The sequence below is a fragment of the Piliocolobus tephrosceles genome, chromosome 2 (genome assembly GCF_002776525.5).
Source record: "Piliocolobus tephrosceles isolate RC106 chromosome 2, ASM277652v3, whole genome shotgun sequence".
NCBI lineage: Eukaryota > Metazoa > Chordata > Mammalia > Primates > Cercopithecidae > Piliocolobus > Piliocolobus tephrosceles.
The window spans coordinates 21,784,728-21,812,487 of record NC_045435.1 but is presented as its reverse complement, the minus strand read 5'-3'; the positions used below and the strand labels follow the sequence as shown (position 1 = coordinate 21,812,487).

Below are 27,760 nucleotides of genomic sequence, written 5' to 3'. Positions count from 1 at the left end.
ATCTATCTATCTATCTATCTATCTATCTATCTATCTATCTATCTATCTCATCAAGTTGCAAAGGAAATTCTGGTTGTTATAAAATATTTTTTGCTAAGGGTCAGAAAATAGCAAAATGTCTGCTAATCAGCAAAATTCAAAAATCCAGTTTTCTAACTTTAATTCCTAATAATTATATCAGCTTCTTACAATTGATCTTTCCATGATAAAACAAGACAGCAGTTATGAAAGTATGTGTGACTCATTAGGAAACAAGTCTTGCGTGTACCCAAGGTACAGATTTTAGGAAACAAAACCATGCTTAAACATACAGATTTCAAAATATTAAATGCTAAATGTGTATAATGATTATTTTCTTCACTAAAAAATAATTTTCATTATATCCATATAGTAATATTTCTATATTAGACCTTTTATAATTTAAACATATGACCTTGAAGTCAACTGATTAAAATGCACAGATGTCCTTGTCTTTTACTCAAAAAATGATGGGTGTCTGTAGGAAAGAAAATTAGAATTTAAAAGTATCAGCCCTTTATCTTAAGCTGCCTGGCCTTTGATGTTATATTTGCTCAGGCAACTCTTGCCCTCATTTAGTTGGGGGCAGCATATATTGGCAAGAGAAGGAGAAAAAGCAAGGAAGAATAAAGGAATTACGTTGGAAGTAGGCTGGCAGTCATTGAGATTTTTTTTTCATTTTCAAACTAGTAAAACATATCTTAACTTTTAGCTACTTGAGAAGTATTTTCAAGAGAATAAGTATTCTCAATGCCAATGTAAGGAACAATATGAGGACAAAGTCTTTGTTTTATTTTACAAAGTAGAACATTTAGTAAAATGCGAATGCCTAGGCTGGGACTAAAATCTTACCCTTCTGCTCTAAAAGAAGAATTTATACATCAAACTAGAAAACTGAAACAATTACCATTAAGGTACTATTTTGAGGTAATCAGACTCTAGTGGGCAACCCTTGAGTAGAAGGCCCAGAAATGACAATATGAATAATGCAGTGTTTCTCAATCCTTTTTTTCATTATATATCCTCCCTATCTACTCCCTCACTTACCCTGCAGAAGCCTCTTTAGGCAATTTTTTCCAAATTGTACCCACCCCATGAAGTTTTGATGCTCCAAATACTACTGCATATCTGTTTATATGCTGTGGCTCTCTGGAGAGCCACACACTATTGTAATATCTAAGGTTTTATTTGTTCTACCAGAAAAATCTATTTTTGCCCCTATTGGGGTTGATATCACCCTGCTGAGGATGCACAGATGACATACACTTGAAGATAGCCATGTTGCTGGAATTGGGTTTATACACTCTGCTTTACGTGTAGAGAAGGTGCTCTGCCTGCATCAGGTAATCAAGTAATTGTTTGATTATACCTCTTCAAAGGGAATACAAAAGGAGTATACCATCAAACTCTCTTTAGGAGCTATCAGAAAAGTCTGCTCCAAAAATACTTGGAATGACTAATGAATAACAAAATAATAGCTTTTCAATGTTGCAAGCAAAATAACATGTTCAACTTTTCATTTATTCTACTAGTATCTATTTGGCCTCATTTATAGTACAGTCCATACACAAAGGATTTTAAATATCCTAATTAAAAGAAAGAAACAAAGAGAGAGCCTACGTTCACATAGCTTTCATGAGAGTCTTGCTTTAATAAATAAAACCTCCTCTAAAAAGTCAATAAATGGATTTCTCGGAATGCACCAGGCTTATGAATGTTTATTTGTTCAACACATAATAATTAAGTTCTCATCATACCACAATTTTAGTCTATAGGTAGGTATAAAATAAGCTGATCTTAAAAAAATATTTTTAAGTGCACAGCACTTCTACATTATAACAAAAAGGCAAATAAAATTTTAAATGTGGAGAAAGTCGTAGTACTTTAACCTTTTTAACCACATAGATCAGATAATGTTTCTTACTAAACTATAAAAAACATATTGGAATAATCTAAGCTATCTGAATGTCTTCTTGTTTATAGAAAGGTGATAATACAGCTGACTACTATGCTGGGAAGGAAAGACTATAAAAATAACTCAGTGTAACAATTTCATGATAAATTTACTTGCCAGCTTTATCAATTTGTTATCAAGTATACCATGGAAGTTTTATCTATGACCCACATAAAATAAAAACATAATGTATAAAAGATTCAAGTACTGAAAAGGTATGCATTACCTAGGCTTTCCAACTCATCTTTGTCATTTCATCTTTTTATTTCCACATGGTCATCTCTGTATATTTCAAAATGGTATCTCTGAAGGATGGTTGTGTGTGTGCTGGTGAAGCTCAAGCACCTATCACATTTGGTTTTCTTAGATTTAACTTGGAAGAGTCTATTAGACAATTGTGTGCAAACAAAGTTGAAAAGCTGTTTCTGGGTTGTTTCTCTTATGCTATAAAATTCCTTTGTAAAAAGTGAAATTAGGCTTATATTTTTAAGCTTAATAGTACAATCTTTTTTGTTAATTGTAGATATATTTCCTAAGTGTATTTTTAGAGGAAAGACAAGTATTATAGGCATTTCTACAGAACTGTTTATGGTTTTAAAAGTTATAGTATTGTTTTTTTCTCATTTATAACTTATACTTCCATGGGTACAACTTACTTTAAGAAACATAGTTATATAAAATGTTTTTTACAAAAGATAAATCAGGTTGCAATTTTTGCTGTATTACAAAATTCCTTAAAAAATGAACACATTTTTCAATTGCACCTATAGTTACTCAGTTTACAAACATCAAATTAAAAAAAATTACCAAGGATAACGCATAACATGTTATACCTATACTACCTTATGTTTTTAAAATTGCTTAAATCAAGTAGCTGTGTCAGTTTTGAGTTGTGAAATACAATGCAGAAGATGATTCAAACTTGAACAAAGAAACACAACTCGTCTCATAGGCTAAAACAATTTTCTAGTATTTGATTACCTACAATACAAATATGCAGCAAAAATAATTTACCTGAAATAATGTAATGGTATTTTATTTTGTACACGATAAGTTAGGCACAGTTAATGAATATCTCTTTTATTTGAGTCAACAGAGGGATCCTAGTATTAGTGAGGCCCTGGAAAATAGAAACTTTATTTCCTTCGTAATCTTTCGTGAGATCTTATTTTTTTTAAAAAATGAAGTGGGTGATTTCAAACTCATCCAGAGTGGCAGTATATAAAATTTACTGACTGAAGTGAAGAGTGTGGAAAGAATTTAGACCCACAACTTTAAACCAATATGAAAGAATTCTGGTGGCAGAAGGTCTTTCATTTCTGTATTTAGTTTGAGGTGACAGCCCCTTCAAATCCGTCTTTTGCATTATCAATCAAGTAACATATCTAAACAGTAGATCTGACCATGCCAATCTCCTGTAAAACCCTTCAAAAGCCCTCTATGACCTGGCCTCTGCTTCTAAGTTCAGCCTTTCATCTCATCATTCATGATCTCAATTAGTATGGCCCTCATTCTGTTTCACCTTCTTAGCGTTGTGTAGCCACCATTTCAATGATGGGACTACACAGAGGATCAGGATGGAGGTGAAAGGGATACTTTAAACCTAACTTCTTCTTCCAAACTAGTCCTTTCTTCACGGCCTGCCACTTCCTTGCCTAAGTATTGGTTTCATGCTCTTCTTGAAGTACTCACAGTGCTTTATGCAGATCTTGAAGGTGAAATTTATTACCTAACACACTTGCATCTGTCTTGCTCTGTTCCCTCTCTGGAGAGTGAGCTCCTTGAGTTAAGACTAAGTGTTCTCTTCTGTTACCCAGTTCCTAGGATAATGCCCAGCTCAGCAGTAGGTGACAAATTAGAGTAGAATGAAGAAATAACTATCACAAGTAAACAAAGAGAACCATTAAGTAGTTTGTAACATTGGTTCATAACTTGGAAACAAATTACTTTCTCCCTTTATTTGTTTGATAGACCACAGCACAACATAACATTTGATCTGCTGTTTTCCTCTTTGTAGCATCTCCTCTGGATGAATGACTGTACTTAGAGATGCACCAACACCACTACTAACATTAGCATTCATTTCAGGCAAAATAACACTACTGTCTTATATAGGGTAGTGATGCAGAGCCTACATTTTGGAGACAGACCAGCTGGGTTCAAATTCTGGTTGCTTTATAAATCTGAAAGCCGCTTAACCTTACACTTCCCTAAGTGTGAAGAGAAGGGAATCATACCTACTTCTCAGGGATATGACAAAGTTTTAAATGAGGTATTATATGTAAAGCACTCAGTGTACTGCCTTTCTCTGAGTAAATTTTCAAGAAATCATAGCCATTTTTAGAGTAGTAGGGTGCTAAAAGACTGTCAAATTGAGACAAGTCATCGAAATAATCTGTATCCCCTCAACCTCTCAAATATATATATATATATCGCCAAAGAGAAACTTGTCTCTCTTAGTGAGAAGGAAAAATGAAAACTAACTTTATTTTCCAAGTAACTGAGAGATTCTCTTTACTATTTTGAGACAGTATATATAGGTCATTTTCATCTTTTTTTTTTTTTTTTTAATGGGAGGTGGGCCATGTTGGGATGGAGAAGTAAGGACTCAGGTAATAATCTAAAATTTTAGAGGCAGAGAAGTTCATCTTTTAAACTCCTAGTCTCCTATTGTCGAGTTGTTCCGGAGAAAGGTTGCCAGAGCAAAATATCTGTGTTTAGAGCACATCACTACGTTCTAGGAGATGACAGTCAAATAGCTCACCAGTTTCACAATACATCATCAATGACATTTTTCAGCCTATGGATTCTCCCAGCCTGCATGGATAACACTGGCAGAGTCAGGTATTCAGTCTTTGAGCTAAAATGAAGCCTCTGATAAATTCTTTTTGGAAAGAAGATCTGTAGGTTTTCTGGTAACCTTTAAAAACTTACAAAAAGTGTGCTAAGTGGCTGTGAGCCAAATAACAAGCACTACTAATATAGCAAAATTAGAAAGGCGAGAATTAGTGAAGGTGAGAGATGATTTAAGGACTTAACAACACGGCAGAAATACTGTGAAGGAAACCATACCATAGTACTCTGTAGAGTGATGTGGGGGAAAGGGGAGGGCTATTCACTTATTTGCATGTCCAACAATAAAGTGAGGCTCTCACTCAGGTGGGTCTTTGGGATCAAATCAAGGGAAGGCTTAATTGAAGATGGAAAAACAAATTACAGACTCAAGGCTGGAATTAGTGCCCATTATATATTAATGTATCTTTATTCCTAGGGTAGCAATCTATTCCCCTGACCAGCCCTTAAAGGTGACCTATCCAGTTCCCTGTATTTAAAGGAATCTTTTGTGAGTCACTGGGGCTCATGGTTAGAAAATGAAACTTTGAAGTGCTTATAAAATGCTAGGTAAGTAATAAATAAGGCTTGATAAAAATGTATATATTTCTATATAATTGTTAAAGTACACCGTACCTCCACTCTGCAAACTCAATTGTCTATAACCTAACAATGGAACTGGAGAGGTTCAGATACTACAGGTATCCTTCTAAGCCAGAGTTGTGTGGATAATGAATACATTCAGCGAGGGAGAGAGGGAGAAAGGGAGGGAGGGAGGGAGGCAGGGAGATAGACAGATCAATCGATTGATCGATAGAGATAGATAGATAGATAGATAGATAGATAGATAGATAGATAGAATTGCTATGGTTCAAACGACAATGTCCCCTCTAAAATTCCTGTTGAAATTTAATCACCAATGGAACAGCACTAAGAGACGTGGCCTTTGGGAGGTGATTAAGTCCTAAGGGCTCTGACATCACAAATGGAAAAAACACCTTTATAAAAGGGCTCAAAATTTAAAGGAACACATTCTTGCATCTCTGTCCATTTCTCCATGTGAGGATACAATGTCCATCCTCACATGGACATTGCCTCAGAGGCATGAGAACAGAGGTGGACCTAGCTTACATGGATGAAAAACAGAAAATATCTGCAGCTGGTCACACCTGGACACTGCAGTGGTATATTATATTCCTATGGCTTCCACTCTGTCTTAAAAAGGGCCTCAGCTGGATACAGCCCAACTGAGGATAAATTCAAAAGGAGTCACCACCACAGCCACTGACAATCACAAATATCCCAAAGGAAGAAATGTAGCAGTATTTCCATGGCATCCTATCCCGAGACCAAGACTGAAAGAATTAGAGATAGTTCGGTTCAGATGCTTCTTTTTTTGTCTCCAGAATATTAGTATAATCTTTTTATATTTGTAAAAGATTTTCTGTATTCAGTTTGGTAAATGTGGGTGGGTAGAAAAAAATGTGGGTAAGTTACATAAGCAATGTTCTCTAAAGTAACTCTTCTCAAAGGTTATGATCATCAGGAAGGATCTGAGATGAAATCACTCTTGTGAAAGCTAACCTGGCAGGAGCTTTTCCAGTAGTGGGCATTTAAACCACCTGGGAAAGAGGGCTAAAGACATTCTCTCGCCTGGCTTCCAGTGATTCCAGCACAACGTCAATCTGTCTCTGCTCAACCTTCATTTTTGCATGTTCTTCCATCAGTGGATCTCTATGTTGTACCTCCACGAATTAAAATCATTTGGTGTGAGTTTTCAAAACAACTACTGCCAGAGCCTTACACTCAGCAATTCTGTCTCAAATGGTTGGGGTCAGGCTCTTGGGCTTCAATATGTTAAAGCTCCCCAGGTAATTGTAGCACCACTTCCTTAACTCCTAGTGCAATGTCATGCTCATGGTAGGTTCTCATTAAATGTCGGCTAACCTTGGTTAACAATGTGCCGTGAATGAAATCAGGGCCATCACTTTTAAGTCTGTGCCATTTGGAACATATGCTATCTGTATCTCTGAGAATTTTAACAGAGCTTCAAGCCATTTACAGCTGCTCATATTGAGAATTTTGCAGTTTTTCACAGCTCAGTTTTATAGACTTCTATGAGTCATGTTACATTCAGTAAACTTGCCTCAACAAGCTAAAAGAAAATGCCAAAAATTAGCACTCCCACTGTTCAGGAGAGTGTATTTTGTCTTTCTGTAACTGCCTCAATTCCAGCACTTAGCAGGAAGACATTTAAATCTTTATTGTATTCCTATCTATCAGAAAAATAGAAGAATTTACAAGTTTGACACTAAACAACCACAGATGGAAGATTTGAAGTAAGATCACACATTTTATACTGAAGTCTAATGTAGTGATCAACAAATGCAGACTGACACTTAGGACAAAATCCATCTGACTTCCCCTGTGGCTTTCGGGAGAATGTAACATATTCATTAAAGAATGTCCTACAGAATTTTCAAATGTCAAAATACAATATAATTATATTGAGAAAATCCTTTAAATTTAGTAATGGAAATTTCTTAATACTGCTGAGAGAGAAAATTGCCAGTTGGTAATTATGCCTCTTTCTCCACAGGTATCACTCATTACAGAAACTAGAATAACATCATGATAATGAGAGTCCTAAACAAGAAAGCTGGAAAAACATATGTACACATGTCAGATGACCTACATTATAAACAAAAAATAGTTTGTTCTCTATCGCCATGATTTTTGTTTGTACATAAATTGATTGACACACATTTTGTATATATTTATATACAAATCTATGTATATACTAAAAATATAAGGAAGGCAGAAAGGTTTCTGATGGAAACCTTATTTATTGATGAAAATATATTTTAGAAAGCTTCTCGATAATACCCAGCAGCAGCCCCATTGGGGTTTGCTTTGTTTGTTACGGGAAATCCAAGTTCAGCCTCCCGGCCAGGCACTGATAGTTGAACTCACCCCATACCACAATCTCAACTTTTCTTCTCTTCCTGCAAAATCCTCTCGCTATGCTCAGTATAATTTCTGTTCTAAAACAGGAGAACTTTCCTATACCTTTCACAACCCCTTAAAATTCTCTCTTCACTTCCTAGCCTTAAGAATCACCTGGGAATCATTTAAAAATTCTTCTTTTTCAATGCCCGAGCCATAGCCGAGACCAATTAAATCATAATTTCTAGGTATTTGTCAAAGACGTCAGTGGTTTTGAAACTCCCCAGGTGATTCCAATGTACAGGCAATTTTGAAAACCAGGTGTCTATTGGTTCTTTAATATGTTAGTTATTTGCTAGTACTTTCAAAATCTTTCCTTTTTTTGACAGGTGCCTGACAAAACTACAATCCTTGATCAACACTAGCCCTCTAGGAAAAAAAAAGGCACACAACCAAGAGGCTGGATCAATTTGTACTCCTGATTACAAATATCTAATGAACACGCAATATTACCTGGACATCCGACTATAGTTCTCTCGTATTTTCACTCCTAGAGATATCTATTTCATACTTTCTATTCTTTTTTCAAACATCTCTTATTCCTTCCTCCTTTTGCTCTCGAATGATAATCTCACTGAGAATATAAAAGTTATCAAACATGAACTTTTTCATCTTCACAAAACCCCACTTACAACCAACCTGCAGCTGTATTCATTTTTGTCTTTTTTCTGGGGAGAAGGAGGACTTGTGATAAACATTTACCTCTCCACTTGTGCTTTGGAACTACAGTTCTCCTTTAGGCAGCCCCTTTCCCTTCTACACTGATCTTGCTCTCACCACGGAATCATCCCTTCTGAATAGGCCTTTTCTGAACACACACATGTTCTTATATTTCATAAGAAAACAAACCTCTCTTGATCCTCATCCCACTCCAACTGCTATCTTGTTCATCTGCTGCCTTTATTAGACAAACACCTCAAAAGAGCTGTTAGCAAAAGCATTACTTGACTTTCACTTTTAAACCCACTCCATTCTGGCTCTCACACTCATCATTCCCTCAGAATCATTCTTGTCTAGTTCACCACTGGCAACTTATTTGTCCTCATTTCATTCAGCTGCTCAGAGTCATTCACCATGGATGGCCATCTCCTCTTTATTCAAATACTATATTTTGGTTTTCATGGTGTTGAAATCTCAGGCTATGTCTTCTTTTTGCCCTATCATTCCTTCTCAGTCTGCTTTTATGCCTTCTCTTTGTTGAGATATCAGTATTCCTCTGGGACTGACTCTGGACTTTCTTTTCTTCCTGGTTCACGGTTCTCAATCCCAGGAGCTGACCTCATTAGTATCATGGCTCTAGCAAAATTCATATGTTGAGAAATACCAATTTTATTCATCTGAGTTCAAACTGTTTGCCACTTCATTTGAGTATTTCAAAGAAACATGAAGATAATATACCTAAAACTAAACTCCTCAGCTTCACTTTTAACCTGACTGGAAGCCATTCTTTGATTCCTCTCTTTGTCTTATGGCCAAAGACTATTACTAAGACTTCTTGATTAAGTCTACCTCCAAAATTATATCTTGATTCTTTTCGCCTCTTTCTATCTCCACTGCTATCATTGTCACTCTTCTGATTACTTCAACCACCTCCTGAGTGGTATCTCTGCATTCACTCTTAGCCTAGTCAATCCTTAAGAAGCAACAAAGGTCATCTTCGCCAAACAGACTGCACCTTCATATGACTGTCTTTAAAATGCATCTGAAGCCATAATGCAATGTCCACTTCTATACTAAGACCTATACTGACCTTTATGATTGAACTCCTGCCTGCCTTTCCTATTTCTTGAGTACTAAGTTAAAGTGACCCTAGTCTCCTTTCATTTCCTTGAATTCCCCAAGCATTTCCCCCCTTCTGAGCTTTTGAACATTCTGTAATCTCTCTTTAGAGAGTGTTTTTCTGTGATCTTTACAAAATATGTTTCAAATATTTAAAGATCTAGCTTACAGTCATCTTTGGATTCTCAATTTTATTTATTTATTTTTTTTTTTTGAGATGGAGCCTCGCTCTGACTCCCAGTCCTCTGCCTCCCAGGTTCAAGTGATTCTACTGCCTCAGCCTCCCAAGTAGCTGGGACTACAGGTGTGTGCCACCATGCACATCTAATTTTTGTATTTTTAGTAGAGATGGGGTTTCATCATGCTAGCCAGGTTGGTCACCAACTTCTGACATCAAGTGATCCACCTGCCTCAGCCTCCCAAAATTGTATTCTCAATTTTAACAATATTTCTGTTTTCTTTGTGTCGCTTATCATTTGCAGTTTTTTGTTTTCTTTTTTGGCCATTTCTCTCTATTGCCCCTAACAGAAATTAACCTTCCTGAGGAAAGAGACTGCATTTATCCTGACCACTTTGCATCTCAAGCATTTAGTAGAGTAACTGAAACAATTCCTAGTATGAAATGCATACTTAGTAACTATCTGAGTTACTAATGAATGAATGAAAGCAAGCATTCCAAAAGTTCCCAAATGCTTTAAGGACTGTTTAAAAGGTTGACTTAAGGGAGGAAAAAATACTTTAAAAATATTGTATGTCTATAACTGTGTTAGACATGAATGTGTGTGTGTGTGTGTATATATGCATGTGAGTATATGTGAAGACATATATGAGTATGTATGTGTGTGTATATATATATACACATATATAAATGGAGAGATAACATTTATACCAGATTGTGAGCTACCTAGGAGAAACTATTGACTATTAAAATGCCATAAACATTCCAGCTACCGCCCCCCAAAATATGAATTGACATTTTAAAGATCTAAAAAAATACCGAAGGAATAGCATGTGACGAACATTAGAAAGGAGCTATACTTAACATGTTACTTCAATTCACTAGTGACACAGCTGTTTTATGGAACATTTATATTTATATGATAAAAATGTAATGTTTCCCAAATGTCCACATTACATTTGAAAACTAATTTTTTAATGTTTTGAGTATAGTTATTACTGACATTCATATTAATAAGGGTAAACAATAGGGGAATTTAAAAAATTAATTTAAATGTAGGACATTAGGAATTTAATTTTACTTTGGTTTCAGTGCTAAGATAAAAAATGTTATAGACATGTAAACTGTGAAATATGCCATTTAGAAATATTTCCCTTATAGCAGTAATACATAGCAATATGTAAAGGCCAGCTAATACTTTCTGACCTTGTTTTTCTGCCATGTGCACGATATGGTACTCCACCAGTGAGTAGAAGAAGATGTGGCAAGGGGACAGATGCCTTGCCATTTAAGAGCATGGCCCAGTAGTTGCACATACAGCACTACCATTAACATCCTACTGGCAGTCACTGCTGGTCACATGACCTCAACAGGCTTCCAGCCATTAACATCCTACTGGCAGTCACTGCTGGTCACATGACCTCAGCAGGCTTCCAGCCATTAACATCCTACTGGCAGTCACTGCTGGTCACATGACCTCAGCAGGCTTCCAGACAACCTGGAGAATGTGCTTGTTATTCTGGGCATCCATGTACCCAGTGAAAATTTGGAGGAAAAGTGTTAATAGAGAAAACTAGCTGTCATGACCACAGCTATGAGAGAGCAGATGGAGTATCTAGTATACAAATACAACACATTAGTAAACACTTAACTGAAAAACTGTTTCAAACATTGAATTCCAATAAAGAAAATAATGGCCACTTTTCCTTGCTTATTTTATTTTTTTAATTTCAAGACTTTCGTTCTTGTTGCCCAGGCCAGATTGTAATGGCGTGATCTTGGCTCACTGCAACCTCTGCCTCACGGATTCAAGAGATTCTCTGTCTCAGCCTCCCGAGAAGCTGGGATTACAGGTGCTTGCCACTATACCTGGCTAATTTTGTGTATTTTTAGTAGAGATGGGATTTAATTTGCCAGGCTGATCTCAAACTCCTGACCTCAGGTAATCCACCTGCCTCAGCCTCCCAAAGTGCTGGTATTACAGGTGTAAGCCACCACGCCCGGCCTGCTTACTTATTTTTATAAAGCCAAAGACAATATTAATTTTCAGACTAAAATATATGAGTCACTAGGTGTTTCTTTTACAGTGATAACTTCTAATTAACCTAAGAAACAGAATGTTAAATTAGAAAAAAAATTCTTAAAAGCATGCAGTTGACATATTTTACATAAATTTATGGGATTAAGAATTTGTACCATTTGTTCAAAGTATCCTGATTGCCAACACTGATTCAGAACTTATAATTGATCTATTGGCTCCCAGGATATGATTGTTGTACTAAAATTTCAGATGTTTCCCATAAGTGTGAGCAAGATGTTATGAATCTCCAGGCATAAAAGATATTCCCAAATCAAGAGGGAGAAGATGAAGGCTGATGGATTTCACACAAAGTAAAGTTACATAAAGTCACCACATGTGTTTTCAAAAAGTGCATGATCTTTATGATTTTACGCCTGCCTACTTTTTACTTCCTTTGTATCAGGAAATGAAATGGAGACTGGTGTAATTGTAACTTAGTACTTAAGAACTAGGAGGCAGAAATATCTGGGTGGAAAGGTAGGCAGTAGTTGGATCATAAAAGATGTTATAGGCCTTCATAAAGGGGTGGGCATTGCATTATAAGTTCATTGATCATGTGTATATAGTATGCCTTTAAAAGTCTGAATTGGAATACCACTAGTTCTTAATTCCCTTAATTCAGTTAGAATAAAAGGAAGTACGGGTTTCTAAAGAGCCTAAAAAACCATAAACATAGTTATATTTGTAAACGTGTCCCCATAAATGCTGGAAAGTGGAAAAATAACTCCATTTTTATTTTCTTCCAAGTGCCCTGTATAAAAGATAATGATAACATGATTGCTTTTAATGGTAGGAATTAGGCTTTTAAAGTCAAGACAGTATACACTCAGGATCTAAAGTCTTTCACAGGAAAAGCAACATATTACTCTGAAACAAACCAAAAAAAATGGAGGGAAAAAGAAGGTAAATTCGAGGTGGAGGGATAGGAAAAGAGACAGAATTCCAGGAGTCTGACTTCCTACATCACCTCCCAGAGCGTTATCTGCACACACAGCTCCTCATATACCTTTTTACTTATTTCCTCCTTTTATTATTTTTCTCCATCAGACAGGGAAGAGATTAGGCATGGAAATAATGAGTTTGATTTGAATGAATTAAGGAATGAAGGAGCAAAGAAATAAAGCAATGGGCTCAGTTGATTCCAGATTTCTTCTGATATTTCAACTTATGTGTTAACATCTGATGTCACGGGGAATATGTTTTATGATGACAACACAGGTTTTCAGTTATCTGGAGCAATGAGCTACATTACAGAAGTGAAATGTTGCTGGTTTTGTTTATCTAACTGATAGTCCAGTATTTATTTAAACGAGAAATGTGAATCATTTATGTTTCCAGGTATACCTGGAGAGTTACACAAAAAGCATTAAATTTCAGAGTGAAGCGTTCCTCATTGAAAAAGTCCTCTTCTATAACACTATAATCCCCATGAGGAAGAAGAAAATGACAACTGATGAAAGTAAAGCTTCTGTTCCAAGAATAATTTTTACTTTAGTTCAAAGGTATTCTGAAGAAGTGGAATATTAACATGACAGTACTAAAAGTGATTCAGGTCACTCTGCATTTGAATCTTTACCTGAACTTTATGAAACTAAAGAAGGAGTCAAACCAGGGTGGAAAACAAAACGACTTTTTTTTGAAACCAAACTGGCAGTAAGCCATTGATAAAAAAGACTGCAGTACCCATAAATAAACCTAAAGGTTATTTTTTTAAAAAGATTCTTAATCAGATAAGAGACTTGATTACTTGAGAACTGATACGGTTACGCTTTGTATCCCCACCCAAATCTCATCTTGAATTGTAATTCCCATAATCCCCACATATCAAGGGAGAGACCAGGTGGAGGTAACAGAATCATGGGGGCAGTTTCCCACATGCTGTTCTTGTGACATTCAGTTCTCATGAGATCTGATGGTTTTATAAGGGGCTCTTCCACCTTTGCTTGGCACTTCTCCTTCCTGCAGCCTTGTGAAGGTGCCTTGCTTCCCCTTTACCTTCTCCCTTGATTAAGTCTCCTGAGGCCTCCCCAGCTATGCTTAACTGTAACTCAATTAAACCTCGTTCCTTTGTAAATTACCCCATCTCAGGCAGTTCTTTACAGTAGTATGAAAATGGACTAATAAAAGAATGAAGAAAACATGTGGATTTAGCTGTCCAGTATAACTTTCTCCTTAGTATTGCCTTAGTATTGCCCAAAGTTATAAAGATCTTTCTGAGAAGCCAGAAAATGTTTCACAGAATACCATTTATGTCTCAATGATAGCAAGATTTTTAAGCAGGTTAATTTTTAAATTCCCATTTAAAAAGCCATTAGACATTATTTCATCTTCAAATTTATGATTAATTTTTAAATTCTGTTTAGCTAGCAGATTCTTAAAATTACAGTCTAACTTTCCTGTCAATATTTAAATCAGGAAGATATGTTCTTAATTCTTACATTTTAATTTATGCCTTACTTGATATTTTAAAATGTCTGTACATGTTTATATATTTAAAATGAATATAATATTTGGTTTCTTCTCTTGTTTTTTATAATTCTATGTAGTGTTTAATAAGAAAATCCTTTAATGCCCTTATTTTCATATTATATGGAATTAATATTGCAGTATCTGGGTTGGTGTTTTTTTCCCTAGTGTGATCACTGGATATTGTAGTCAATTTGCCTGCCTAAACCAGCATGTCCATAGCAACATTCCTGAGGTCATGCATTAAGGCCATATGACTCTAATCCCTCTGCCTCAGCGGACTGAATTAGGAAAGCACAGCATTTCCATGATGACCAAATAAGCTCCAGAAAGCTAAGCAAAATACATTCACTGAGGTCATCCTATGCATAAAGTTGACATGTTTTATTTTATATTTATTTTTGAATATGAAACATACTCCGCCAAGGATTATTTAAAAAAAAAATCATAATGTCACATAACCACTGATACCAGTTCTAACTGAAGAGTTAACAATATTTTAAAGTGATTTAAAGTGATTGAAACGCATCTTTTCATTAAACTTACCAATAAGAATGGCAGGTAAATTCTTTTCTTTAGGCCCCAGTTTTTTTCATTGATTTGAAGTTTAATAATCTTAACTGGCTGTAATCTCAAATTATCAGTCAATTGCTTCAAGTCTACTCTTACTTAGAATTTTACTGATCTCATACATAACTTTCTTGTGGCTTCCTATTCCAAGTTGGTTTGGCTAAAGTATCTCATGTATTTCACCAACAATCTCCAAAACAAGTTTCCTACATATTTACACAGCATTTTCTGCTTACCTGTATCACTGACCTAGTGCATGCATTAGTATAAAGATATCTGTCTATTACTTGCCTGTGTTGCCTTTTGAGTTTTAAGGCCTTGAGGGCAAGAACTATTTTTCATCTCTGAATATATACCACTTAGTAATACCTGATATATTGTAGATACATATAAACGTCTTAAGCATAAAGAAATTTTATAAACTGTGTTAAAACACATTTTAGAATGCATTATGAATATGTTAAATCTATAGTTTAAATTAATATATACCTCAAATACACTAAATCTTCAAATTGAATTTGCCCTAAGTCAATTTGCCTTCTCTCTCTCTCTCTCTCTCTGTGTGTGTGTGTGTGTGTGTGTATGTGTGTAGAAATTCTGTGCACAGGTACCATAAAAACAGTAAATTTCATACTCTATCTGATGCATATAAACACACATAATTATATACATACAAAGGAAACAGTCAATTCATGATAAATGTTAACTGATGAACATGATATAGGCTTACCCCCAAAATTAAAACAAATTGAGGCAACCCTCAGACTTCCTCATACATGAAAGCTAAGGCTGTTTCAGCAGCATTATTCGGTAGAAAGTCATTTCACCCTCAAAACAATCTTATGAAACAGGCACCCACTTTATCACTGAGCCGATGAAGGCATAGTTGATGCATCTTACCCAGATTACACAGCTAAAAAGGGAAAAGCATAGATGCCAACCCAGTAGTATTCTTAATCACTATGCTCTACCTTTTTTCTAAAAAGTATTCATAAACCATGTATTTGTGGCTAACTAATCTAGATACTGATCTAAGAGTAATTTTCATTCCAATTTTCTCAAATTGGAAATCAGAAGTAAAAGGCAACTGACCAGCTGCCGAAATTTTCCGGTTGTGCAAACTGAGGCATGTCCCTATATGTCTCTGAGTCGAAGTTTTAGCAAAATGGACTTAGAATGTCTACGTAGCACACCTTATTACTCTTGTAATTTTTGGCCCCAGGTTTCTTTTGAACAAATATCTGGTATAAAAAATAAAAAAGAAATGGAATGTTCAGTTAGACAATAGATATGAAGCGTTTTAGAAAGTATAGTATGCGGCCGGGCGCGGTGGCTCACGCCCGTAATCCCAGCACTTTGGGGGGCCGAGGAGGGCGGATCACGAGGTCAGGAGATGGAGACCATCCTGGCTAACACGGTGAAACCCCGTATCTATTACAAATAGAAAAAATCAGCCAGGCGTGGCGGCTGCGCCTGTGGTCCCAGCTCCTCGGGAGGCTGAGGCAGGAGAATGGCGGGAACCCGGGGGGCCGAGCTTGCAGTGAGCCAAGATCGCGCCGCTCACTCCAGCCTGGGCCACAGAGCCAGACTCCGTCTCAAAAAATAAATTAATAAATAAAGTATAGAATGCTATGTCAATGTTCCTTACTTTTATTAGTATTTATTATCTTTCTATGATTAGTGATATAAACATACAAAAATAATTTAGTCTGATGATCCCCCTTCTATATTCAATTATTTCATGTAAGTATATGATAGAAGAATAAAAAATACAAATCTATTTCTTCCTAAAACCATTCAAAATAACCTAGCACATCAAAAAGCATAGTAAATATTTCACAGCTATAACCAGAGTAAAAGCATTTTTTTTGAAATTCAAAATTCAAATACACAAGACAAAAACAAAACAAAATAAATCAGCCAAACTGGTATTCTGAAGAAATCTACATTAATCTTAATGATTTTTGATAAACAGAACATATATCTGAATGCCTGACAAGTAAATTTATGTAAACATGTTTTTATAAAAACATGTGCTATAAAAATGTATAGTTGTTTTATTTCTTTTGACTCACTGTTTCTCTTCTGGAGGGAAATAAAAAATAAAATTCCAGAAAATTAACAAGTTTAGAAATGCCAAAAAGATGAGTAAACAATCAAGTTGCTTCTTAGTTTTGGAAAATTTTCTTAAACTGTTCTTTTTAAATATTAATTTCTATATGCCATTCAAAAACATTACCTTGCTTATAACTAAAACTGGTTATTGCAGTTAATGAACTAATGCTAAAACAGTATTACAAGGCAATACTCCATATACACATACACATGCACACACACACACGTATATACTACATATGTACACACACACACACAAACACATACATATGCAGTCATTTGATGGAGGATAACGTTTCAGTCAACAGTGGATCACATATATCTCGTGTGTGTGTGTGTGTGTGTGTGTATCTTTTTAAGAAAACTGTGAGAGCCTTGTGATGTGCTAGATACTGTGGTAATTCCCAGATATATAAAATTGTAAATAAAACAAATAACAACTGTTTTCACTGGGTATTAAATTTACTTAAAAAGTCATGTATTTAATAGTTTTCCAAGTACAATTTTCTTAAACTCCATGAAAGGTACGTAGATACTGTATAGACATGTATTGTAGTCTATATTGTAGGGAAAATGAAACTAGTTTGAGGCTTTACGGAAGACTCCCTCAGGAAATGATACTTGAAAATAAAGGATTTGGTCAGGTATGGCAGGGAATGTTTGAGTGGGATGATTCCAGGTAGGGGATCAGCAAAATGTAGGGTGCAGAGTGGAAGAAGGTTTGTCCATTCAATGAACGGAAAGACAGCTACCATAGCTGCAGCAGAGTGATGAAGGGGGAGACCCATGAGAGAGCTTTCCAAGGCTCACAGGTCAAGTGGAGAGCATAAGGGTCACAGAAGGCTTTTTAAGCAGGCCATGATCAGAAAAGGAAAAATATATTTAAAATCATGACAGCTCATGAGGACATATTGAATTTCATAAAACACCACCAGTAATTAGAAATTATTCATCCATTAGAAGATTATTGATTTCAAAGTTAGTAGAGAAACACTGTATTTAGGTAAGATAGTAAGAAAAAAGATTTAAGTTGCTATAATGGAATTTAACATATTCGAAGGTATTTGTTTCAACCACAAAAGATTAAAAGATTATACAAAAGTATAATCTCAAAATCATATTTGATGTAATAAATATGGTCAATTTACAAACATAGAAAGATAGATGGTAGAAATAGCTATATTTGTTGTATTTTGTTACTATTGAAAGTTCCATGAGAAGAGTGTCTAACACTGAATAGACGCTCAGCCTGCCCTCAGTTGAAAAGATACAGTTTAAAGTGATATTAATATAAATATTTCTGAAATTTTATAAAGTTTCTGTAGATTTGTCAATGTCCTAGCTCTCCAGAACATGCTTTATCCTAGGTAAGACACTACCCGAAAATCAAGAAAATAGGTCACATTATAAAATATCATTAGGTCTTTCTTCATTGACAAGTTACCAATTTTACATTGGCCATGACCATGAAATCTCTGTCATGTGCAGATAGCTTGGTTTTACTCTGATGCTTGCTTGGAGGCTCTGCTGTGCACCACAGGCCAGATCTGATATCTTCAACAAAGGACAGCATCAGGAAAAGGAATCTATTAGGTACTTCCTGATAAATTCTAGACTCTGGTTGAGGCATCTGAGTTGATGTCACTTACATAGCTTCCAGACTAGAGCGAAAGACTGAATCAGGATTGCTATATTTTCATATGTAGTGGGCTACAAGGATTAATGCCTGTATGAATTAGGTGTCCATTTTATTTTGGTTCTTTGAAAAATTGTTCTAGTTTACAGATATATAAGGATTTCCTTCTGTAGGTTACAGTAATTTTGTACTTTTGTAAATGAAATAAAGCATTTAAAATATCTCACTAGGTCCTCAGTTTCCTTACTTTACATGGTGACATGGTTATTTGCATAGGTTCATAGAGTCTACTTATTCATCAGGATATAGTTAAACAAGTAGGTTGCATAACTAAGGCCTTATGAAGGTGCCCACATTGGAGAATGATGCATACTGAGTCAGGTAGAACCACTGCTTTTAAGGAACCAAGGCTGACTTTATTTATGGAACCAATCATTGCAATGTCCATCCAGGAAACATGACCTGATACCTGGCTGACGCGATGCAGTATCACAAGTCAGGAAGGTCATTTCCTGGAAGGCTAGGGATGTTAACAAATTTCGGTGACCCTGAGAATAGAGGATACACCCAAAGGTACAGGTAGCACAGGTGAAATCTGTGTCTGCTTTTTTGGGGTTTGCTTCCTAACCTCCAGTTAGTAAACAATAAAGGCTTTTAAAAGTTCAATCTGAGATTTCGTACAAAAATTTCCAAGTAGAAGTGAATAACTCAAAGATCCAGGGCTTTTTTAAAATTAGAGATAGGGTCTTGCTTTGTCACCTTAGTTGGAGTGCAGTGGCATGATTATGGTTTACTACAACCTCAAACTCCTGGACTCAAACAATCCCTCTGCCTCAGCCTCCTGATCAGCTAGGGTACAGGCATCTATCACCACACCCAGCTCATTTTCTTTTTTTCTCCTTTGGTAGAGATGGGGCTTTTCCATATTGCCCACGTTGGTTGCTAACTCTTCGCCTCAAGCCATCCTCCTCCCTCAGCCTCCCAAAGGACTCAGATTAAAGGTGTGAGGCACCACCCGCCCTGAGTCTATTATTGTAGAAAAATAAATCAGCCTTTCGTATGTATTCCCCAGTCTTTGTGTCTTTCTCTAGTCTAAAAGCTGTAAAAATTTCCTAAAACTCGAATGTTTCAATGTCTGCTGTTCACCAAACAGAACAATTTTTATATTTTATTTCAAGAGCTTTCAGACAAAAATGACCTTTCAGTATTCGTATTTTTCTATTTAAAAAAATAAATTTCTTTTTGTCCATCACAATATCTCTGAACCTAAGTTTACACATTTATAACACAAGTATACTGGTATAAAATTATCTCAAAGAATACCAATAATACTAGCTTACTATACTATAATATGATAATTATATATTTCTTAGATTTAATGTGCAAATATTATACTAATAACATTAACTCAGAATGCTTAAATTCAGAATAATAATTCTGGATGTTAACAATAGGTAAGCCCACTTGACAGCAATATTCAATTAAACATCAGCTTTTAGACTATACTTTTGTATCCTATATTAATATAACAATAACCTTAGAGTGATTTAATTTTATTTTTGCAATTTACACATGACAGTATACGGAATAAATAGTTGTAATTTTATCTTCTAAATCTGAAAAGCCAAATCAAAATATTCTACATGATTTATCTCATTATAAGTTAACATTTTATTATTTTTTTTATTTTTTATTTTTTATTTTTTGAGGCAGAGTCTTGCTCTGTCACCCGAACTGGAGTGCAGTGGCCGGATCTCAGCTCACTGCAAGCTCCGCCCCCCAGGTTCCCTCCATTCTCCTGCCTCAGCCTCCCGAGTAGCTGGGACCACAGGCGCCCGCCACCTCGCCCGGCTAGTTTTTCGTATTTTTTAGTAGAGACGGGGTTTCACCGTGTTAGCCAGGATGGTCTCGATCTCCTGACCTCGTGATCCGCCCATCTCAGCCTCCCAAAGTGCTGGGATTACAGGCTTGAGCCACCGCGCCCGGCCATAAATTAACATTTTAAACACAAATTGGATATGTGTTTAACTCACACTTACCCATGAAATTGAGATAGCCTTCTCCACCAAGCCCATGAGTAATGAGTCGAATCATTTTATGAAGCTGTATTCCACGATCAATAACTGGAGTAAAAGGAGTCAGGACACTCATGTTTGTATACATTTCAGCATCCATCAACCAAAATGCCACCGTCTTATCCCCAACCAATGCCTATGGAAATAAAAGTAATGGCAATAAATGAAAAAAAAAAAAAAAAAAACAAAAGCGCTAAGTAGTTGTGATTTACAATAGAATAACACATGGTTATGAATGATAGGAAACATTGTAGAAGAAGTGTGTAGATTAATATTAATTTCACGTATTTTCCACTGGTGATTTTCTAGGCTCAAGGTAAGCTGGTAAAATATGTTAGAAATCAACACATTTGTTTTCAGGACTGATTTTTATTTTTAAAATAGGTTGGTGAAATATTCATGATAAGGTACTTGAATATCTGTTATGTTTGAGCTGACACCTCACATTTTCTGAAACATTTATTATAATGTTGAGAATATTAAATAGATTTTTTAAACAATTTGTATATAATGATTTTATTTGCTTTGAAAGAAGTTTCTGAAAAACATTGATATATATAATATACATATCATTTTGCTCATATATATGAGTAATGTAATATTATATGTGTGTAGCTACATCATAATAGTCCCTTCCTGCCCTCAGCAGAGAAAATAAGTTGAGAACTTTTATTTAAGCATAAATTTGCTTTCTATTTGCCATTTAATCTAAATTTAGTTTGTTTTATCTGAAAATGTAATAATTATTACCTGGGGCAGGTAACTCAGAAATGCCCTGAGTAACAGAAGAGAGACCTCCTAAAAATCTGAATTATTTACAGTTAAAAACATCTAATGCAGTGTTCATGATGGACAAAACAATAAATAACAGAGAGTAAAATGTGTAATAGAAATTAACCCATAATCTCAGTACCCTATTACAATTCTTTTCATTTTCTAGAAAACATTTTTGTTTACAATCTTTTCTATCTTTAACCTACTTTAATTAAAATGACTTTTCTTTAAAAATTGTTGTAAGATTTGTGTCACTACTTCTTAGACACTTCACCTTCCTACTTGTTTTGAATTCTTTAATTATGTTTTTAGCTATAACTATTTATTTCTATAATCTCCGATTCTATCATAAAATTATTTTAATAACTTTTGATCAGATTCATAGATAAAGCTTATTCTCCTATCAAGTTGCCCTCTTACAAAATCCTGTTGAGATACTTGTGAAATTAAGTTAAGTTAAAATCCTGTTGAGATACTGGTGAAATTAAGTTAAGTTTACAAATTTAATTGTTAAGGATTATCTAGAAAGTTTAAAATAACATCCACAAACATTTTTACTATAAATTATATGTTTATTCATTTTTATGTATTCATATACATTTATATTTTTTATCTGGCTTAAGAATCAAAGCACATTTGTTTTTAGAAAGAACTAGGCAACTTGCATGATTTCTGCTATCCTGAGAATTCCTGAAAATATGAGACAGGATTTCCTGAATTTTTAAAGTATGAAATAATTCTTAGTAAATCTGTTTCTTTACAGATTAGGTAGAAAGTTATGTAAGAAATCTGTTTCATCTTCCATTTGTTCATGCCACTCACTTGTTTACTCTCATTCATACAAAATAAACATATGCTGGGAATTCACTCTATGCTGCAACTTCGAGGAGTTTGCAATACAAAGCTATAATTTATACATACATTTTAATTTTCAAACTGTTGTGTATTTGGTGAGTTTCTCCCTCCCCACCCCCACCACTCACCTATTAAACTAATATTATTCTTTTCTAGATCAGGTTCTTCTTTTTTAGATAAATATTTATCTTATTTGCTCTATGGACAAGGATACTATAAATTTAAGTTGATAAGAAGGCAAAGCCCCAATTTGGAAGATGCAAAATTTAACATGCATTTACTTCAGAGGTCATCAACTTTCTCTAAAGGTGGGCCACTTTCTCTGTCTCAACTACTCAAATGCATCATTTGGACACAAAGGAGAATATGTAAACAAATGAGCATGGCTGTGTTCCAAGTAACCTTATTTACAAAAACAGGCAGCAGCTAGGACTTGGCCCACGGGCCTTGGTTAGCCAACCCCTGCTCTGCTTACACTTTCTTAACAATTACAGGAGACACCTAAAAAAATAATGTTTGCATTAAATAGCTAAAATGATAGAGAAACTTAGTTTCAATTTCTTAATAAAGATACTTTAAGTAACTTCATTTTATTGTCTACATTTTAATCTACAAAAAGCAAATTTTATGTTGATGTGTATGAGGATGAATATGACTTTGAATAAGTGGCCTTTCTTCTCCATTTTAAAAATATGTATTAAGTGATTACTAGGATCAGTCACAGTGCTAAAGGCTGGAAATAGAAAGACAATGAAAAAAAAATTCTGTTCCTAAAACATCACAGAAACTTGGAGGATGGGACAACTAACTTTTCCCTCCATGACCCAAGGAAGGCTTCATATAGAATGTGACGTCAGAGCCAGGCAATTAGGTCTGAGTAGGAACTTCCCAGATGCAGATGTGTGGGGGAAAAGCACAAGATTGGAAAAAGCTGACCTATTTGGAATGGGTGGGGATTTCAAAGTATTGAAGAACAGGAGGCTTGGAGAGTTGGGCAGAGAATGATGCTGGAAACTTCGGCTTGGGCCAAAATAGGAATGGCTTTGAATTACAGGCTTTGAACAATATATCTGGGTTGACAAGATGAGCTTTCCTCTTTGGAAAATACCTTAGGCTGAATTTGAGAAGACAGGCTAAGGCTGGAAGGAACAGGGGTCAGGGAGGTCAATTAGCAGGAGACTTCAGTGATTGAGGGGAGAAAATGAAGAATGCTTGTCACAAGCATAAAATAATACCTCTAGACAGCAGCCTAAGATGTAAACTAAAATAACCCTGGTCCAGCACCAACACTCTTCATTATGACAAGGAAAACATATGATACTTGCAACTACAATGTCTAATCTATTAATTCAAGTTTGGCAGGACAAACATACCACTGCATTTTGAAACTGGAGTTTCTCCATCTACAAATTTAACATTTTTTCCAATATACTTAGTTGTCCTGTAAAGATACATATTGATATACACACACATACATTATAGTAACTACAGAGGTTTATATTTTGGTATGTTTCTATTTAAATGTTATTAAGGAGAGGGAAGGAGGAAGAGAGAGAGAGAGAAAGAAATGAATTTATGCACATATTCATTTACCTGATCATGGCTCTCTGCATAAGCAATGCACTTTTCAAGGTAGCGCCTGTTTGTGAGAGTGTATACTATGTCGCCCATATTCCAGTCTTCGTCTTTAAACTCTTTAAGTAGCTGGACAAAAGAGAGAAAAATAAGCTTCTGAGTCAACCATTGCTTTTCTTATTTTAAATCCCAATCCGAAGGGATGCATTGTATCAGTGCAAACTATCTGATATACACATATTAGCCCACCCATATAGCAAAGTTATCACTGTTCAAACTTTTACTGAAATCACAGCTTTTATACAGAATGTCCAAATGACAGTGGTGTAGAGTGTGTGTGTGTGCGTGTGTGTGTGTGTGTGTGCGTGCGCGCTTTTATCCAGTTTAATCACTGTGGTGTAGAGTGTGTGTGTGTGTGCGTGTGTGTGTGCGTGCGCGCTTTTATCCAGACAGTTTAATCACTATACTTTAGGATCTTTGCAACTTTTTTTCTGTAATAACTGCTACCTCTTGATTAATGTCCACAGTAATGCGTTATTGCACCGCACGACTTTCTACAACTTGCCCATGGTAGACATGCACTTGTTACATTTTTTTTTGTTTATATGAAAAATATTGGTAAAAAGAGGGTTTCACTTCGTTTTTACAAAATGATAAAACAAGAACTGTTTCAAAATTCAAAGCTAATTATCATGAAATAATTACCCTCTTAACAGACCACACATTTTGTGTCTGCATTTCAATTTCTATTCAGTCTTCAGTCTGGCTCTGTCCCTCTAACACTATACTTACGCAACTGAACTTGCTGAGGTTAAGCTTGTGGTCTAAGCTTAAGTTAGTAATTGCTCTCTCTGAAGTAGATACTTGCTATACATATTGACACTGTCCTATCTCCTGCCCATGAACTTCTCTATGAAACTACGGTTTTATCTTGTTTTGTTTTTTTCTGCCACTCCTGACATAAATTCTCTTCCTCTGTTTGTCCTATAAAGGCTAATGTTCCTCAGCATTATGTCCTACATTTACTCTCCCTCTTTAATGCAACACACTCATACAATTATGAGAACATAAGCAGTTCTCATAATTGCAGTGCAAATCTTTGGGCACCAGAGGGCAGAACGTGGAAGGCAGAAGAGCAACCATCCATAAATGTTTGCAGCCTAATCCACGAGAATCTGTCTAAAAAGCAGGCATGAGGGTCAAAATAAAAGAGAGATTTGAAGACGGTATACTGCTGCTTTGAAGAGAGAGGAAGGTGCCATAAGCCAAGGAACATAGGCAGCTTTTAGGAGTGAGACAAGGCAAGGAAATGGCTTCTCCCTTAGAGCCTCCAGAAGAAATGCAGCCCCATTTACGCTTTGATTTTAGCCCAGTAAAACCCATTTCATTTTTGTAGCACATAGAACCGTTGTGAATTTGCGCTGTTTAAGCCACTAAGTTTGTGGCTAATTGGATATAGGAACAATAGGAAACGAATGTATAGACCTACACAATTGTGCCAGACTTATTTTTGACAAAAAGGCAAAAGCAATTCAATGGAAGGAGGGCAGATGTTTCAACAAATGATGCTGAAAGAGTTGGGTACCCATGGGTAAAAAGAGAAAGATAAAGAACCTTGAGCTACGCCATATATACTGCACAGAACTTAACTCAAAATGGATCATGGAATTAAATACAAAAAATAAAAACTATAAAACATTTAGTAAAAACCAGAAGAGAGTCAAAGTTCTTAAACTTGATAAGAAAAGAGAGACCTATACTAGGGAAAAAATGATAAACTGCCTTCATCAAAATGTTTAAACAATTGCTCTGTGAAAGCCAATATGAAAAGGATGAAAGAACAAGCTTCCGACTAGGAGAAAAAATTTGTCAACCATACATCTGACAAAGGAGTTGAATCTAAACTATATAAATAACTCTCAAAACTCAACGGTAAAGAAACAATGAAGTCAGGAAATGGTTAAAAGACATGAACAGAGACCTCACCAAAGAGGACATGCAGGAGGCAAATAAGCACATGCTTGGTATCCAGCATTATAAATCATTCAAAAAATAATGAAACCACAATGAGATATCACATACGCTGATTATAATAGCTAAAATAAAACACACCGACAACACCAAATGCTGGAGAGGCTGTAGAGAGGCGGGTCTCTCAAACACCACCAGTCGGAATGTAAAATGTTACAGCTACTTTGGAAAACAGTTTAGCAGTTTCTTAAAAAATTGAACAGGGAATTACTATATGGTTCAGTAATTGTAGTGTTTGAGCATTTATCTCATACTTATGAACACTTGTGTTGATAAAAAACGAGTACATACGCGCATACAGTAACTTTATTCACAATAGCCATAAGCTGGAGCAACCTGGAGGTTTTTCAATGAGTGAATGGTTAAACCGTGGTATACCCCTGCCTTGGAATCCTATTCAGGGAGGTTGAACATGCTGCTGATACATGCGACAAGAATGCTGGATGTAACAACACCGGAGGTTTTCTTGGATAATCTCAAGAAAATTTTGCTAACGGAAAATGCCAATCCAGAAAGGTCACAAACTGCATGATTCCATTTATATAATATTTTTGAAATGATGAAATTATAGGAATGGCGATCACATTAGTGGTTACCAGGGGTTAAGGTGTCATTAGAGGCAGGCAAGATGAAAATAAGTAGGTGTTACTCTAAAGGCAACATGAGGGAATCTTGTGGCAAAGAATGTGTTTTTCACGTTGAGTATATCAATGTGAGTATCTTGGTTAAAATATCATTCTATGGCTTTGCAAGAAGTTACCACTGGGGAAAATTGATGAATGAGCATACCAGATCTCACTGTATTATTCCTTACAACCATATGTGAATCTACAATTATCCTAATATCTCAAAAAAGTTTAATTAAAAAGCTATATTTATCTTAGGTGCTCAGTAAATATCTGGTGGAATTAACAGATCAATGAATGAGTTCATTAGACACATACATCACCTTAACACAAACACCTCAAAAATGATCAAATAAAATGAAAGGAAATACAACAAATTTGGCATAATTTAGATAGTCAAATATTTGTTCAGTAATTGATTAAACTAAGAATGATATTTGAAACTAATGATTTTGAAATAATACAACTAGGAAATGATACATAATTTGCTTTTGAACTACAAAAAAATGAATAACATCTAGCATTCTAATCTAACTCATACTGTATGGGTAGACAATATCGCAGACCATATACATTCTGAGTACAGTTGTATTCTGATTTAATAACTCTTGAGTGTTTTATTGACATGTAAGGAAAATGGGAGCCACTTACTGAATTGTTTTTACCACTTATAAAAGTAGAGGAAAATCACTGTGTCTAAGGGTTTTGTTGTAATACTATTTTAACTTTAGTTTTATTAACTAAGGGGGGACCCAATTTGGTGATACAATAAGAATTTTAAATAATTACATAAAACAGAAGATGATAACTGCTTTTACAGAACTTACAATCTAAAACAGGATGGTCATATCCTAAATTTAGGATAAAATATTTTTCTATTTGATAACTATGATTATTATAATTATCATATATAATTAGTAAGTATGATACATTGCCTAACACATTACCTTCAGCATACAATGTAATAAAATGTTTATTAGGTTAAATTTCAATTTTTTAAGCTGCCATGAATACTGAGAGAGAAAATATCTCACTTTGTGCTATTACTGACTGAAAAATAATTCTAGGTTGATGTACACCTTAAAAGATTATTGAATGTGAACAAAGAATGATTAAGACTTTTAGCAGGAGGTTAAAAAGTAAGATTTGTCACTTGCGAGGAAAAAAAATCTACATGAAAAAAACTAGAA

General features: G+C 35.2%; 1 protein-coding gene across 1 annotated transcript in view; it reads right to left on the bottom strand.

Moving 5' to 3' along the window:
- GBE1 (1,4-alpha-glucan branching enzyme 1) overlaps positions 1-27,760 on the bottom strand; it is a 269,487-nt gene that overhangs the window by 66,349 nt on the left and 175,378 nt on the right. Inside the window, exons 11-12 of the mRNA XM_023216072.1 lie at positions 23,932-24,042; positions 20,674-20,845 (exon numbers count right to left, since the gene is read on the bottom strand). Coding sequence (XP_023071840.1) covers positions 20,674-20,845; positions 23,932-24,042 — 283 coding nt within the window. The remainder of the gene's footprint in view (positions 1-20,673; positions 20,846-23,931; positions 24,043-27,760) is intronic.